General features: G+C 32.4%; 3 protein-coding genes across 3 annotated transcripts; 2 read left to right on the top strand and 1 right to left on the bottom strand.

Annotated features, from left to right (window-relative positions):
* Window positions 1-338: 338 nt before the first annotated feature.
* N7459_006120 (WD repeat protein) lies at window positions 339-3,143 on the bottom strand (the record flags this gene model as incomplete). Its single annotated transcript, XM_056945304.1, has 2 exons — window positions 339-2,820; window positions 2,875-3,143. 2 exons carry the CDS (start codon window positions 3,141-3,143, stop codon window positions 339-341), a joined length of 2,751 nt encoding a protein of 916 aa, XP_056799639.1.
* Window positions 3,144-3,423: 280 nt separating this feature from the next.
* Window positions 3,424-3,838, top strand: N7459_006119 (DNA-directed RNA polymerase core subunit RPB10; the record flags this gene model as incomplete). Its single annotated transcript, XM_056945303.1, has 4 exons — window positions 3,424-3,459; window positions 3,519-3,577; window positions 3,644-3,730; window positions 3,796-3,838. The coding sequence occupies 4 exons, from the start codon at window positions 3,424-3,426 to the stop codon at window positions 3,836-3,838; spliced, it is 225 nt and encodes a 74-aa protein (XP_056799638.1).
* Window positions 3,839-5,028: 1,190 nt separating this feature from the next.
* N7459_006118 (uncharacterized protein) lies at window positions 5,029-7,357 on the top strand (the record flags this gene model as incomplete). Its single annotated transcript, XM_056945302.1, has 7 exons — window positions 5,029-5,102; window positions 5,149-5,362; window positions 5,440-5,541; window positions 5,603-5,728; window positions 5,790-5,934; window positions 5,993-6,004; window positions 6,066-7,357. The coding sequence occupies 7 exons, from the start codon at window positions 5,029-5,031 to the stop codon at window positions 7,355-7,357; spliced, it is 1,965 nt and encodes a 654-aa protein (XP_056799637.1).
* Between the last annotated feature and the right edge of the window lie 11,489 nt (window positions 7,358-18,846).

Below are 18,846 nucleotides of genomic sequence, written 5' to 3'. Positions count from 1 at the left end.
ATGCACCTCATAATGAAGAACAAAAATTGAAATGAACCGTACCAGAAATCTACTATTCCGTTTCAATAAAACGTAGCTACTTTATTTCTTCGTGTCATCTGCCTGGTCTATTTTAGCTGAATGGCCTTGGGTTTGTGTGGATTAATTGATACGGCTTCGATGAGAAGAACATCATGTGCTTGTGTATGCAAAGAGCAATTTTATTGGACCCTGCTGATAAGATTGGTATGAAGAAACGTAATACTGGTCAATTGTTCTATACATACATTGCTACCAAGATGTCTGAACTTGCAGATGCCATCTCGGTATTCGTTGCCATGATTCCCCCAGCCTGGAGTCTAGCTAGAGCCGAGAGTTTGTACAACATTCCTGAAGAGAACACCAAGAGCCGGCAAAGAGAACGACGGAGTGTCACCAAAGACGCTGGCCAACCCCTTGTGTTGGGAAGTAGAGCCTTCGCCATCAGCTGGTTGAGTAGAAGGCATCTCGTGGCCCCGACTAAAGATGCTCGCAAGTCCCGTATTGAGATGGCTCGTTATCTCGCGAGGTTGCAAGCTCTTCTGTGATCCTTTGTCCAGGCATCCGAGTCGCTGCACAGAGGCTGAAACATCAATGATGACATAATCCCCGGAATAAACTTCAGATAGGAGTGCGAGTGGATGGCTACCAAGGGTCTCTTGGAATACCAGGTCCAGAGATGATACGTTGTATATCCGAATATCAGACCGGAATTTGCGGCGTTTCTTGTTTGACGTGTTTGAGCTGTTGTTCAAACCACGCATAGCGACAGCGAATGACTGGGTCCTCGGGTTTACTGCGACAAGTGGCGGGTGTCCTTGAGCAATTGAACCAGTGGAATCCAGAATATGAATAGGTTTGACCACATCATCGACTGTGTCCCAAACAGCCACGGAGCCTGTGGAAGCGATAATTAAGTTTCTACCCAGGAACTTGACTGAGCAAGGTGTCCCGAGAAAAGCGCCCGCCCTCCGGTAATGTACAGTGCAGTTTCGGGCATCGACCAAAAGCACAAGACCGTCATTCGCAGCAGATACGGATGGCAAGCAAACTGCAAGCACGGACCCGTCCTCAGAAAAACTCATACAGGCCGCCGTCAAGGACGTGATCGAGTTGTCAAGACAGCCCGTCAAGTCGACGAAATTTCGGCATTTCCATGTATCCAGGTGCTGCTCTGCCGCATCGACCTTGAGGCCACTACGGTGCTTCGCGGTTGGACACCAGAAACGAAGGAGCGCATCCGCTCCAAGGGATGCGAATTCATGAGCATAAGGACGAGCTGCTATCCCAAGCACCGTGGAGTGACGGGTGTCATTGAAATGAGGCCCATCGATTCGAGTCACCAATTCCCACATGCTGGATGACGTGTTCCATTTCCAGAACTTGAGAAAGATTTCCGGCAGCAGCTCGGAGGTTTCTTTCTTCGAAACATTGCGAGCAAGTGCTTCCATATCTTGCGGATGTGGCGTCCATGTATCGACAGTTGCCAACCATTTCCCGTCTTGTGCAATATCCATATGCCAAATATCAGGGGCAATTATAGAGGATCCGTCAGGACCGACATTCAATGTCGTTGTGTTGGTTCGTGCGAGGGCCTGTCGAGAAATATGACTGTTGGTGCGAATATCAAATGTCTGCAGAACGGCAGAGTTAGGACGCTCGCTGGCCTGGTGAGAAGCTGGAACGGCAATAAGGAGCCGCTCGGGATGTTGCGGGTGCAATGTTGCAATAGCACCAAATGGCTTCCTTGAGGTAGTGTCTTTGGAAAGACCAAGGTCCGTGTTTAACTGTAACCCAATCACAGTGGCAGATGTCTCCGATCCAGTAGCAGGGAATATCATCATTGAGTTATCAGCTAGCTTCGCCACATAGGAGTTGCCGCTTGGTGAGACGATCACGTTGCATACTGGAGAGGAGAGATGGGGCAGGGTTTGCGTTCTGCCAGTATCCAGTTGCCACATAACAACCACAGGCTCTTGGCCGCCTGAGATGAGGTAGTTGCCTGAAGACATGAGATTAGAAACGACAAAGTCATGAAGAGGATAGGTCTTACCATCTCTTGACCATCGCACGGTGTTCACAGAGCTTCGGTGCCAGTGCAGCTTTCGGGGCGGTGATTTTTTTTCCCCGCTGCGACCAAACAAGGTATTCCCAATGTCTCTGTAGATCAGAAGAGAACCATTGCTTTCTCCTACCACCAAATCGACTGCGTATGAGCCCTTCGGGTATTTCAATTCAGAGGACGGATTCTGAGTCGCGGTCTCCCGTAGGTCAAGGCATGTGGCAGTGACAGGGAGTGTTGCCTCTGCCCAAGTATACCGTATAGCCGCGGAGGATTCGAAGTCAACACTGGTAGTAGTACCTAGGAAAAGATGAGAGCCATCACTAGCAACAATGATCCGCCCCCCATAAGCAACTTGAATGGTGTTGATCTGCTCACGGGTCTCTAGAACCGATATGCCAGTCACCTTCTTGTCGCTCAACGCATCTATCGAAACCTGTCTCCGTCCGTCCTTCTTTGCCACGATCGAATATGACAAGAGCTGATTCTTATTATCAGGAGATGGCAGATCGATCGCAATAGCTGGGGAGTTTGTCCCCCAAAGATCGAGGCGCTTCCCAGAATCCCAGTGCCATTTGGTCACAATTGCAGAGGTGAAGATGTAGAGGATATCTGAATCAACAGGACAAATCCTGTACCCAATAATCTTTTGCCCGGTCTGCATCTGTAAGGTTCGTACTAAACGAGATGTCGAGGTCGCAAAAACTTGAACAGCTGTATCGAGTCCAACAAAGAGATACCTGTGCGTAATAGGTTAGAATCTGCATCTGTGAGGAGAGGTGTACACTACCCACGCTTCATCTTGGGTCAAAATGGGATCCAAATTGCTGTAACGACCACCCACCGGACGTGAGAATGACCATTGTGCGGAGCTCCTTGGTTTATCTGCACCTGGAGATGGGCCGTCGGCGTTGGAAGAGCTGGAAGGATTAACCACTTCAGAACCGTGAGAACCATGAGCATCTGAAGTTCGACGCCGCTTGGTCCGCTCTTCGCCCGCATCGCTAGCCCGAGATCTCTTATGGTGCCGTGCTGACTGATTGCCGGCTGTTTTGGAAGACATTTTCAAGAGCCGGGAAAGCGAGCAATCGGAGTAGTAGCAATGGCAATGCTTTTAAAATGACACAGCCACACCCAAGGTTCTGTGCAGACTTGCTAAGTCCCGACGACGAGTGGTCTGTCGCTTTTTTTTTTTTTTTTTTTTTCCCGCAGGGAAAGATCAGGCGGATATTGGTGGCAGAAAACACCCACCGCCCATCGCGCATCGCCGAAAAGTTTGAGCGGTCTCCAACTCGCATCAGTTGACCGACATCTATCTCCCGTTTTACCCTATCCCAGTCGTGATGATTATCCCGGTGCGCTGTTTCTCCTGCGGAAAGGTATGGATGTGTTTCATTATGTGGTATTATGCCTCAAGCACTCGCTAATCTTCTCCCAGGTCGTCGGAGATCTGTGGGAGCGGTATTTGCAGTTGCTGGATGATGGTGTACCGGACGGGTAAGTGACGTTATTCTTTTACGACGCTTCTCGCCAGGATAGAATTCTCGGCTGACCACTTCATAGTGATGCGATGGACCAGCTGGGCTGCCGCAGGTACTGCTGCCGTAGAATGATCATGACCCACGTGGATCTGATTGAGAAGCTTCTTCGGTATGTTACGAGGTTGCAAGGTGCCTGCCTACCTGGTGACAGTTTTCACTCATCCGCTATTCTAGGTACAATTCTGCCGAAAAAGACCGATCCAAGACCCAGGTTTAACTCGTCCATTTCGTACGGAGCTTCTACCTCAAGCGTGGTCCGCTTTGGATAAGCCCCCAGGCGGCTCATACGTATGCGATCAACGTGGAAAAGTCGCAGTATGCCCGTTTACATATCCGGATAATATCCGCTGTGTTTCCTGCTTTCATTTCGCCTGATACATGCCTTCACATCGCCCATAGAATTAGTCCTCGGAATGGCGGGACTTTCGGGGTTGAGGTTGGATAAGATCAAGTTGGTGGTCAAATATGAAGGTGCTGCGACAGTTATGATGGCGAGATAATGTTTCGGCTGCTTATCTGACTATAGTCATAGTCATCGGATTGAACGTTTCCAAGCAGGATGAGCTTTATCTAGATCATTCGCCCCAGCTCCTCCCACTTGATCGTCACTTTATCCCGCACCCGCAACAAGGCTCGAGGATCACTGGGTTGCTCTTATTCAAAGTCAGGAAGCTACATGGAAAGGGGTCTGCATCTGGGGAGGCGTTTGCACGAACTTGGAATTTTTTTTTTTTTTTTTTTTTTGTTGTTCATGGCAGCATTTGAGAAAATCGAATTCACCACCGCAGTCTGGTGTCTGATCATCTCTTCGAAAACACATAGAGGTGCATCTCCAAATTGAGCACATGAAGTGTCTCAGTGCGATTGTACCATACATTTAGGGATGATGTGCATGGCTCCTTACCTCGGATAGTTGGAAACTATCATACCCAACACCCTCTCAGTCTGCTGTGCACGAGTGTATTCGAGCAGGCTCTCAATGGATCCGAGGGGGGCATCCACTCCAACCACCACACCTATAGAATCCTTGTACATTCGCCCTGTAGCAAGCGCCCTGTGGCCCGTTGGGGAATAGCCCCCGGGCCGCTCGGCGGCATCTGAGTGGATACAGCAGACCAAGATGCATTCCCATCACGCCCCAGGCGCCAAACTCCTCCTTCGCTCGTCGTTTGTTTTCTGGTCTCCTCCGGGAGGAGCACCTTAGTCGTATCAGAGTGCTCGGTCGGAACCCACAGGAGCGCTAGAGCTCCGGGGACCGTACTGACGGTTTTGACTGCTGGAGGCGCGGTCTGAGCTCGTCCCCGATCAGCTGCGCAAGCGGGGATCGTGAGCCGACTCCTCATTCTTCTTTTGCTCACAACCCCCTCAAGAACAATCATAAATTTTCTGTCTATATCGTCAGCCATAATGGCTGTGGGGTCGCCAGTGCCTGTCCTCTCGCACCGTGACACCTCAAGCCCATATCCTGAGTCGGATCCAATGTAAGACTACTCGGGGCTTCTCGCACCGTCGCTCATGCTTGGTTAGGTCTCTTGAAGCCCCTTCAGTCCCTAGCAGCATCGGAGCTCTATCCCATACTGCTCCAGGCCCAGACACAAGCAGTGCGACAGAAATGTCATCTGTCGGCCTCCATCTAGTCCAATCCACTGATTCCGAGACCGATGGGAACAGTGACCATAAGGAGACGGTCTCAGCAATGTCAATTCAGGGATCTGGGGGATTGATGCAATCGGCATTGACGGTATGTATGCGACTGCGAGAGAAATCTAATCGAGCCGCCGACCTCCAGGGCTGGATTGGGCGCTGACTCTACAGTAGATCCAAACCACACACCCGCATCATATCGGCTTGGATGCAAGATCAGATGAAGATGAACCGCCGCAATCAGTGATACACGCCCCACCTGGGTTTGGGAGTTTTGTGAGCACGTCCAAAGATTGCCCCGGAGGCAATCAACTTGAAGATCGCTAATCGTTGATAGACAAGGGTACAGAATGCAGTCGGCGAGACATGCGACGACAACGACAACGGGGATGATGATGATGAATCTCTGCCCCACGGGTCAATGCATACGCAATCGATAGAGATCCCAGGAAAGGCAAACAAGGTATTCTTCCTCTCTGAGCAACCTCTAGTCTAATTTATTTGCTGAGAGATTGCGTATAAAGGTTGGCAATAGCCCTATATCGCCTCCGCCCTTAACAACCGCTGTCGCACCCCCCCAGGATTGGTCCGACCGAGCAACCCCTCGTGCACAAACCAGATACGAATTTGAGGAATCAGAACGACGGACTCGCTCAAGTAGCTTAGAAGGTAATGTCTCGATTCGTTATCTGTTGTTTACCGGATCCGTAACCGCTAATCCCAATAGATATACCGGAAGGTACAGATTTCCCAGTGTTCATATGGGCAGGCCTTGCCAAAGAGAACTAACATCATTTCAGGAAACTTTACTAGTAAAGAGGCCGAGGTCAACGCACTACGAGCAGCTCTCGCCGAGTGCTGGACATTATGCAACACCCTGGCTAGTTTAAGTTACATTAATCGGGAACGGCTGTTCCGGACTCATGAAGATGGGATGCAAGAAGACGCTTGGCGATCTTGTTGGAGGCTCTGTCAAAAGCTTTACGACACTCGCGACGACGATTATGCATCACAAGTCAACCCAACTCTCGATCTCTGTCGAGATTTCTGCCAAGCCCTATTTGAAGTTCGAGTATGTGACAGTGACCTGAGCGACTCGGTCTTGCGGGTGAGCTTCGAGCTAAACAATCACCTCTTTAACACGCACGACCGCAATCTCCCCGATGCCTTTCGAGAGCGGACTTTAGACTTTTACATTACCTTGTGCCACCGCCTGATGAAACAACGAACGCGCCTGACCGAGAATGATTCTCTGCTCAAGGCCTGCTGGACGCTGGCCGAAATGCTCTTCAGCATCCGTCAGAGTAAACGCGAAGGGAAAGTATTAGACGAAGAGTTGCTTGGATCTGCAGTTCAAGCTTGCTGGGAATTATGTGATATCTTTCGAGAGGGTTGGACTTTGCACAGCATGCGAAACTCTGATCGGGGGACTCCTCGACCCAGTCAAACCACCTTTGCACAGGCCTTCCACCAGGCCACCCAACAGACTGATCTTGACTACGTGGATGACGGGTTGGGGCAGCCCGGAAATCCGGAGACCCCAACGACCATCTTTGAGGACACGGCCACGGTATCCCCGGACGAAGCCCCGGTGCCCAACATCCTTGTGCTCGGGCACGGGACTGGTCATGCCTCTCACTCCAAGTGGCCATCCAGTGCATCGAGCATCTCGGAGAAGTCTCGGTCATCCGGGCATACTGCGTCCTCGGCCAACACCGTTACCACCATCTCGGAAGATCCTCATTTCACCCGACTGAAGGTGTTGATCACGAAAGCCGCAATCAATAGTGGCTATCAGCGGGGTGGTGCCCAGAATCTGTCGTCTTTTGTAAAATCTCTGCCCTCGGATGCGTTTGGATCGGTGCCGTGGCAGACGTCGCTGTTGAAGAACTACCGCAAGCTGGTCGCGTTCGATCCCGCCTTCCGCAATGTCGGGTCCCATGCGCGTGTCGGCGCCATTGATGTGGCCCGCGCATGCCAGGCGATGCTACAGAGCGGCCAATACTCGTGGTTGCGCGATCTCTATCGTCTCGTTTTTGGATTTCACCTCGAGGAGGCCCTAGGCCGCGAAGGGGTGAGCATCCAAATCTAGCTCAGGATCTCCGGTCCACTGCACCAAACATATGCTTAGAAACGGTTGATAGCACAGTGGGCGCTGTTTGGTCCGTCTGCAGGAAACAATGTGTATCAGGCGCAGGTGTGGATCAAGATGTAGGGAAAAGGGTGGATCTGTCGATCCAGAGGTTTTTGGGGGTCGAGTGGCTACCTACCCTACCTAGGTAGGCGGTTTTAGCTGATTCAGCTTAGTCTATCACAGGGTACTGCCGGGCGGAAAGAGAATCCTCTATCATGTGACTGGTCGGGGGGAGATTAGCTCCCGTCCACTCAGGTCCTCCCTTTCTTTTACATCATCAAATCCATGACAGCTCATCTCACTTCCTCGCTTTTCCTTCGCTCGTTCTATGATAGAACGATCATACAGTGATTCCTATCTGATTCAGATCCCTCTGGATATAGTACTACCAGCTCCTGCTCCGAACTCCTCCGTCATATCTTTCCCTTGGAGAGATCACCCTCTCAATAGTGGCCTGTTCTGAGGACCTCCCAAGGTCACAAGTCCTCCCATTCCTTCTATTATCTCTTGTACCAAAATAGGTCCAGCGCAATTCTTTAACCGAGTCTCAACCCACCGGTACCCCTATCAACGACTCATCCTTGCAGATATTTTATTTCCCGCGGGCACAGCTTTTCAATATGGATCTGCCTCAAAAATTCCCTCCAAGTATGGTCTTGGGAGCAGTCGCTAGCCGTCTTAGCGACCACTAGAATAGCCTTTATGTAACTCTCTCCTCTCATCATGCCACATATGAAGAGGCCCTGACTGCGACTACTGACTGTATACGACGTGTTCCTGGCAATATTCTCTTACCACTTAACAACCGAGCTCGGCGAGAGGCCCTTCGAAGGCAGGCCCTTGAAATCCAAGCCTTTCAAAAAGGTACCTTTTCAGAGGTTCCTCGGAAAATACGTACAACAGGCAAACTACGCCCAGAAGATCTCCCGCAGCCGCTTTCATCAGATCGCCGCGCCTTGCTCAAGAAAAGGATCCAAGATGAGAATGATCCACCCCATCGAGAGCGATCCTCCCGAGAGCCTCATATCCTCACCCTACCTGCCTGGCGTTGCGAGTCTACGCTATCAGCTATTCTTGGTAATGCTAGAATTACGGCTGTTGACTGGGAACCGGGAATGCCGTCATGTGAACTTCAGGGAGTCGAAATGCTCTGGGACACCGGCGCTGCTACCACAATTATCACCCAATATTGCCTAGACGCCAATTTCCAAAGGCACTTATCGGATTCTATCCATGAGCCTTATCGCAACGAAAATTCAACTCGGGTTCAGCTTTCATTTACTCTCGAATTCACCAACTCCCTGTTTAGTCTAGACCTTATCGCAACTGTGGTGGATAAAGAAGCTGTTCCGAATACACGGTCGGGTATTCTCCTGGGACAAAACGGCTGTATTGATATACTCCAATATCGATCGATCCCAAGATCAATTCTAGTAGCTCAGGGGGAGGCAGTCGACGAACATCTCTGGGGGGATATTATCATCGAGAGCTATATTGATGTCGATGGATCTTTGAAGCGGGTTTGAAGGAGCTGCGAAGGATTGTCGAGATAGCTATTGATAAATTGTATTGATAAATTGACAGATTAATACTGGTGCCGGATCTGTGAGATTTTGTAGTGGAGAAGGTTTTAATTCTGCTAGCGATGATGATGATGATGATAGATTCATTTGCCCGATGTAGCTAGCTTTACATACATGCTGCTATACAGGAGTGCTAACAGAACCAGTCGGGCACCTAGCTCATTAGGGGTAGGAGTGGGCCTGCCAAGACCCCGGATTTGGTGTATTATAACCCCGATCCCCTACATGTTACGACCCTGGCCCTCGCAGGGACCGCACACATGGTCTCTATGGTCCTGCGTACCGCACGCACCCATGGTCTATATGGGCCGCCGTACCGCGCAGGGATTTACACCCCTGCGCACACCCAGATAGCACGCCAGCGATTAGTTTACACTCAGAATCGAGTCATTGGTTTCTTCACTCTAATCCTTTTACCATATCCTAGGACTACCTCGCAGAGCCAGTCCTAATATTCTAATCGCTTCAAACCTACCAGATTGGACCGTTGAAACCCTTAGCGATGTCTTGTATCACTCACAGCAGCTTACGCCTCCTAAGAGAGGATCTCGTAGGAGAAGGCCAGCCAAAAGTGATAGGAGAAGGCTAGTAAAAAGCTATTCTATCGCGATCTATTATAGCTACTAATCTACTAAAGAATTATCCTTTATAGGTATCTAATCCTTTATAAGACTTAGAAATAGTTATACTAACTATCTTTAAATAGTGAGATAATATAGTAGATATATTATATAATACTGAGTGGAAAAAATAAAGGAAACAGTATAATCTATAGCTAAAGAGGAATAAAGTATTAAAATAGCTTTTTATAGTTAAAGATAAAAAGGCTAAATTTATAGTATAACTTTATAAATAAAAACTTATTAATTGTAACAGGCCTATGCCCGATGTGGATTAAGTAAGGCATATACCCACACCTATATAAAAACCCTTATCTGCCACAGATAGACTATATTTCCTTAAGATTAATATAAACTATATATCAGCCTAGTCCTATTAAATCAATTTAGCTATAGCCCTTTATATATATTAATCTTCCAATCTTTAATTGATAAAAAACCCTAATTAAGTCTTACTCCTAGGCTTATAGCAGAATTACCCCTAAATCACTATTAATTTAGCAACAATAATAAAAACTTTCCTTATACTTACTAAGAGTCCCTAAAATATATTAAAAAAGACCTAAAAAGACTATATTTTAGATATATAGTAGAAAAACTAAAAATTATATAAATTAATAATAAATCTTTAATAAATAGTAATAGAATCTTAATAAATATTTTTATAAATAAGAAAGATTATTTTTTAGTAAAGATATATAATTAAATATTTAATAAATATATAGGAATAAATAATAAAATAGTACTAATAGTATATTACTATTTAAAAAAAAATATAGTACTTTAAAAAAATATATTAATAGCTAAATATAAACTAATAAAAAAAAGAGTAATAAATTAATATTAAAAATAAATAGAATTTTTAATAAATTAATATTAATTCTAGAAATACTATAATATTAACTAAAAATTTATTTACTAAACCCTATTTTATTTATAAAAAATATAAATAATTAATTAATTTAGAGAATTATAATAAAAAATAAATTAATAGTTAATAGTAAAACTATTAAATTACTAAATAACTAATTTATATATATATTTTCCTATTTTAAAAAATTAGTATAGAAAAATTATAGAATATTTATAAAATACTATTAAAATATTATTAGACTAAATAATCTTTTTAAATATCTAAAAAAGATCTATAAAGATCTAAATATTTAAATATAAACTACTAAATAATTATATTAATTTTATTAGCTAAAAAAAGCTTTTTTTTTAAAGTTTTTATTTTACCTAAAAAAAGAGTTTACTAATATAGATATACTAAATTAAATAAATAAAATAAAAAAATAAATTTTATTAAACTATATAAACTAAATAATGAATAGATTATTTATAAATTATAGTATATTTTTAACTTTTTAAGGCTTAATTAATTATTTTTATAAGATTAGTATAAATATAAAAGCCTTTAACTTAGATAAATCTTATAAATTAAAGTTAAATAAGATAAATTAGATCTTAATAGTTTCTATAAACTATATTAAATTATATATAAATTATTTTTAAAGTAAAACTAATTAATCTAAATAAACTAGATAAATTAGTAAAAAAGAAATTAATTACTACTAAATGAAAAGAAAATATTTATAATATAGTAAATATAGCTATATAATTATAGAATATTTAGTTTTTTTAGTATAAAATCCTAACTATATATTAAAAAAATTATATTATTAAAAGATTATTAAAAAACTAAAATACTAATAATAAACTATTAAAAATAAAATAAAAAAACTATATAAAAAAATTATATTTTACTATTAAAAAAATTAGTAATTCTAATAGTATAAAAAAAATATTATTTATTAAAAAATTAAGTTAAAAAATAAATAGTTTCTATTTTTAACTATAAATAAAAATAAAAAAGAGTTAAGAAATTATTTAAAAGTAAAAAATTACTATTTTTAGTTAATATTAAAATAAATAAATTTTAATTTATTAATACTTTAATTAACTTAGATTATCTAAGTTATATAACTATAAATAAAAAATTTATTAAAATTTTTAATCTTTTATATATACTAATATAACTATAATAATTTAATAAAATAATATTAAATTAGGGTTAAATTATATATATAATATATTTTAATATTAATATCTATAATTATAATAAAAAATTATTTTTATTTATATTATTAAAAACTAAATAAATACTATAATTTTAGATATATCTTAGATAAAAGATATAAATAGAATATATTTACTATAAAAAAGATATATAGATATTTTTATAAAAATAGATAAAAAAATATAATGCTAAAATAGAAAAGATAATATAATTAGACTAATTAAAATAAAAAGACTAAAAATAAAAAAAGTGATAGCTATATTAATTTAATAGCTATTTAATAATAATTTATAATAAAATTATATATAGATTAAAAAGATTATATTAAATAATATTAATTATATTTTATAACTTAAAAAGCCTATTAATCTAAAAAAAAGTTATTAAAATAGTATTAACTATAGCTAAATATATTTTATTAATAATTAATAAAGAAATTATTATTTTATTAGCCTAAAATTAACTATAAGATTCTATTAAAATATAACTAAAATAATATTAAAAAAATATTATTTTATAGTCTTTTATATAGTGTAAATAAAAAAGAATTACTATATCTAAAAAAAATATTAATAGATCTTTTAAATAAGAATTTTATTTATATAAATAAGTCTCTTATAATAGCTTTAGTACTATTAATATAAAAACTAAAAAGAAATATATAATTCTATATTAATTATTAAAAGATTAATAAATAAAATATAAAAAATTAGTATCTTTTACTATTAATTTAAAAGACCCTAAAAATTATATTTAAAATATAATAATTTATAAAACTAGATATTATTACTATTTTTTATAAGATTTAAATATCTTTAGATAAAAAGTAAAAAACTATATTTTATATATAGTATAGCCTTTTTAAATAGAATATTATCTTATTTAGATTTATTAGTATATTAGTAACTTTTTAATAGTTTATTAACTAAATACTATAAAAGTATTTTAATAATTTTATTTTTATTTATATTAATAATATTATTATATATTTAAATAGATTATTAATAAATTACTACTAAAAAATAAATAAAATATTATAGAAATTAAAAAATATTAAATTATAGTATAATATTAAAAAGTTAGAGTTTAAGCAGTAAATAGTAAAATATTTTAGATTTATTATATATACTAGTAAAAGTATTTATATTAACTTAAAAAAGGTAAAAGCTATTTATATATAAAAAGCTTTATAAATAGTTTATATGATATAGGGATTTTTAGGATTTATTAATTTTTACTAAATATTTATTTTTTAATTTATAGTTTTATACTAAGTTAAACTATAAAATCTATAATAAAAAACTATTTATAATTATATATACTTTATAAGAATAAAGGCCTAAATTAAAAATAGTTTTATAATTTATTATTATTATAAACTATAAAAATCTCTATTATTTTAATTAAATATAATATTATAATAAATAGTAGATATAATAAATAAATTTAATAAATAAGTTTAATTTTAATTTTTTTTATTAACTAAAGAAATATATATTATAACTAAATATTTTATCTTATTATAAATAGAATATATTATAAAATATTATTAATAAAAGATTATTAAATTACTTTTAAAAACTCTTTAAAAGTATATTAATTTATATAAATAAAATAAGGCTTAACTAAATTAATTATAATAAAAAGGCCTATATAGATTTTATAAAGAATATCTTAATATTTAATAAACTAATAATATAGATAGAATAGTAATAAATAAAAAGAACTAATAATATCTATTAAATTTATTTAGAAATACTATAGAAAAGAGATTAATAAATTACCACTAAAATAGAAATAAAAATAAATCTATCTAAATATTATCTAAATAAATATAGTTTATTATATTTTTAATAATATATCTAGATTTTAAATAGTAAGCCTTTATAAATAAAAATTATTTAAAAAGTTTATAATTTTTATATTATTAACTATTTAAAATAAAATATAATCTATTTAATATTATCTTAATAATTCTTTTAGCTAAATATAGTAAAAAATATATAATAATTTCTAAAGAACTATATAATTTATAAAAGAAATATAATATAGTATAATATAAAATATAAATTATTAAAATTATTACTAATTCTTTAATAAATCTAAATAGAAATAGTAATAGATTTTATTATAGATTTTTTTTATTAAATAAAAATAAAATAATAAATTTACTAATTATTATAGACTAACCAATAAAAAGTATAATTTTAGTAAAGATATAAAAGATTATTTTAAAGTAAATTATTAAGACCTTTATAGTATACTTCTATATATATTATAGTCTTTTATTAGTAATAATAAATAATTAGAGACTATAGTTTATAAAAGCTTTTTAGTAAAAAGTCTATAAAAAACTATTAATTTAGTACTAATTATTAACTATTTTCTATCTATAGATAGATAAAATAATAGAATAAATAAATTAAAAAGTTAAAAAGATAATATAAATATTTATAATATATATATAAGATAATTAGATAAATCTATTATTAGTTATTATAATAGTAATTAATAACTAAGATACTATATTTATTAATTTATCCTTTTCTTTTTTTATATATAATTACTATATTAACCCTTTAATTATAGAAAAGGTAATTATTAATACCCTCTAAAATATAATATTAGTATATACTAATAAATTATTTATAAATTAACTATAAAAAGCTACTAATTAAGTATAATTAGCTATTATAATTATATAAAAAAAGCAGTAAAAATAGTTAAACTAAACTTACTAAGTAGCACTAATTTATTAGCTAAAAGATAAAATATAGCTAAATTTATAGAATATATACTTTTAGTGCCTATTAAAGAAGTTAGATTAATTATATATATAGTATATAGTTAAGGATATTTTATCACTATATACTATATATCTAGATATACTATTAGATATATACTTAGTATTCTATATAAAGTTAATTTACTTTATAGTATTAAATCTATTCTTATTATAAATTATTAATAATTTATAATCTTTTTTAATTAAAGTTGATAGTAAACTAGAATATAAAATAGAAAAGATCTTAGTAATAAAAGAATAATATATTAGCTAAAGATAATATATAGAAGTGTTAGTTAAATAGATAAAATATATAGAGATAATATAAAAGAGTATAGATATAGTAAAGGACTACACTATACTAAATAAATATAAGCAATATTTTAGGCTAGTTCCTAGGCCTATTTAGCATTAATCTAACACTAATAATAATATTATTATACCTTCTATCTAGTTAAGATAAGAAAAGGGGTACTATAATAGGCCTATATCTGATATAGATTATATAAGGTATATACCTATACCTATATAAAAACCCTTATCTACCATAGATAGACTATATTTCTTTAAGATTAATATAAACTGTATATTAGCTTAGTCCTATTAAATCAATTCGGCTATAGCCCTTCACATTAATAAAGCTATAAAGAAATAAGATTAGTTAGATAAAAATAAAACTACTGCTATAAATATAGTTTTTACCCTAGCTACTTTATAGATATCTTAAAAACTACTACTTAAATCTATAAATAACTTATTAATAGTGCTGCTAATAGTGTAGTACTAAAAGCTTTTATTGCTTTTTAGTAGATTTAAAAATAATCTAGCTAATAAATAAGTTTATATAAAAGAGTTATATAGCCTTTTAGATATATTAACTTTTATAGGAAAATCTATTAAAGAGTAGGATACTCTAAAAGTGAAACTAGGTTTTTTTTTTAATTAGTATCCTAAATAGTTCTATTTAGAATAAAAAAAGGTTATTAAAGCTACTAAATTCTTCTTAAATAATATTATAATTAAATAATTAGATTATTATTAGATTAATCTATAAAAAGAAGTCTTTTAAAATACCTTTAAAATATAGGTTTTTACTTAAATAGTTAACCCTATATAGTTATAAAAAAATACTAAATAAGATTAGTAGTATATTATTTAAAAATAAGATAAGAATATTTATATATATATATAGTGTTTTATTATAATCTATAACTAACTATAAACTATACTTTTAGAATAAAAATATATTAATTATTTAGAGATTAGAGTAGTTAATAAAGTTATATTAGAAATATACTATTAAAGAAATCTATATAACTATATTTAGGATAACTAGATTATTTATCTAGTATATATAAAGGATAGTATATCTTTATATATTATAAAATTTAGATTTAAATACTATTAGAGAGTATTAGATAAAAATACTAGTTTAAAAACTAATTTAAAGAAACTATATAGATATAATTAAAGATCTACTAACATCTAAAGTAGTAATAAAAAAAAGCCTTTTAGAGATTTATAGGATAAAAAGTATAAATATATATTGTCAGACTTGGTAGACTACTCGACTAAAAGAACACTTAAGCGTAATCTTAATCAAGTTAGTTATATTTAGTTATATCTAATTAGGATAGCTTAATCTAATATACCTCCCTTAGGTTTAGTATAATTTAACCTAAGTGATAAATCTAGAAGATAGATAACTCTGATAGATAGAATAATTAGGTATAATTAAATAGGATAGTGGACTTTAGGCAGAAATATTGCTAGGATATAGTGGACTTAGATAGAAATATTACTAGAAAAGATAATCTTAAACTAACTATGGTTCGAATATATACCATCTAGAGGTATAGGGAAAGTTTCAGATTATTAAAGGATCTCCCAGGCTTATAACTATCAGACTTTATAGACCACTTAACTAAAAGAACATTTAAGTGTAATCTTAATCAAGTTAGTCATACTTAGTTATATCCAATTAGGATAGCTTAATCTGATATATATTTAGAATACTAAGATAGTAATATATCAAAAATAATTTTTACTATATCTATAAAAAAGTTAGTTATCTTAGTAAAGACTATATAAAGAGCTAAAAGAATTAATAAGATTAACTAAAAAAATAAAGAATCTAGCACTATATACTATAGTAGTATTAGATTTTTTAAAGAAAAACTTATAAAAAAGCTCTTTTTATATATTAATTTATAGTATATTAATAATAAATATCTATAAAAATATATTAGTCTAGATTACTAAGATATTAATTAATAATAAAGCTATATAAACCTTTATTAGTTAATATTAAATAAAGGCGAACCTAAAAAATATAACTATAGAATTTTATCTAGTTAAAATAATTAATAAATATAAGATCTATTTATATAGTTAAAAAGAAATAGCCTTAAAATTAGTAGATAGCTAAAAAAGATATAATATTACTAAGGTTTTCTATAAAGTAATTAATATAATTAAATATAATATTATTTTAAGATATAACTAACTTTAAATAGTTAATTTAGATATTAACTAAATAGTTAATAAATAGTTATATTATTAAAATATATTTATTAAAATTAAAATAATATTACTAGAAGTTTTTAAATAAGAATTATTACTAAAAATAGTGTTTTATATCTTTTATATAACTTTATATAGGTTAAGAGATAAAAAAAAAACCTACTATAAAGGCCTATTTTATAATAGTAAAAATAGAATATCTTATATATATAAAATATACTAATTTTATAGATATTATTAATAAAAAATAAGCTATTTTATTATTAAAATATATTATATATAATTCTATTATTAAATTAAAACTAAAAAAAAAACCTTTATTTAAACTAATATATCTTTTATTTAATATAGAATTAGAAGTTTTTTATATATATATTAATAAAAATCCTAAAAGAGGTTAGATTTAATTTTTAAAAAATCTTATAGATATATTAATTTTTTTATATTTAAAAAAAATAAAAAGCTTAGATTATATATAGACTATTATAGTTTTAATATAATTATAATTAAGAATTACTATTTATTACTATTAATTATAAAGTCCTTTTTATAATTAATAAATATATTTATCTATACTAAACTAGATCTATATAATATATATTATTAAATCTAAATTAAAAAAAAATAATAAATAAAAAACTATATTTAAAATATATTATGATTCTTTTAAATACTATATAATACTTTTTAGATTAGTAAATATATCTATAACTTTTTAGTTATATATTAATAAAATTTTAGTAAGTTTAGTTAATATTTTTTTAGTTATATATTTTAATAATATCCTAATTTTTTTAAAAAATAAAAAAAACTATATTAAATATATTTAAATAGTACTAAAGAGGCTTTATTAATTTAAACTTTATATTAAGCCTTTAAAATATATATTCTATATTAAGTAGATTAAATTCTTAAGATTTATTATTTTATATAATAGTATTATTATAGATTTAATCTAAATAGAAATAATTACTTTTTAGTCTAAGCTAAAATATATTTTTAATATTTAATAGTTTATTAGCTTTATAAATTTTTATTATTAGTTTATTAAATTATTCTTAAAGATAGTAATATTATTTAATATATTAATTTAAGATCTAGATATTTAAAAGAAAAAAAAATAAAAAAAAGATTAATTTCTATTTTAATAAAAATATAAAAGAAACTTTTTATAAGATTAAAAAGATCTTCTAAAATATATTTTTTTTAATATATTTTAATCTAATATTTAAAACTTTTATAGAGATTAATATATTAAATAAAATAATTAATAAAATTTATTTATAGCTATAGTTAAAAATAAATATATAAAAATCTATTATTTTTTATTTAAAAAAAATAATCTTTATAAAAACTTAATATAAGATTAGAGACTAAAAAATATTAGTTATTATAGAATTTTTTAAAAAGTAGTAATTATATTTTAAAAGTAATTTTAATCTAGTAATTATAAAAATAGATTATATAAACTTAGTTACTTTTATAATAGTAAAAGAGTTTTTTTATTACTAAATATACTAAATAAAGTATTTAGCTAATTTTAATTTTATAATCTAGTTTTAAATAAATTTAATAAATCTTATTAATATACTAAATAAAAGACCTAATTATATATAGAATACTATTTAAGATAGTTTATATAATATAATATTTATAAAAAAGCTATAAAAGATAATCTTTAAAAATACTATTAATTAATCTAAAAAGATTTAAAAATTAGTAACTATTCTAGATATAATAGATTAAAAATTACTATTTTTACTATTTATCTTATATAAAAAAACTAAAAAGATTTTTATAAGATTTTTAAATTAATTTAAGCTCTAAAAACTATTAAATAAATTTATTTAAAAAAT

This window comes from Penicillium hispanicum (assembly GCF_028827665.1).
Source record: "Penicillium hispanicum strain IBT 35686 chromosome Unknown utg000005l_segment0_segment0, whole genome shotgun sequence".
In the NCBI taxonomy this organism is placed as follows: domain Eukaryota; kingdom Fungi; phylum Ascomycota; class Eurotiomycetes; order Eurotiales; family Aspergillaceae; genus Penicillium; species Penicillium hispanicum.
This window is presented reverse-complemented; position numbering and strand designations above follow the sequence as displayed.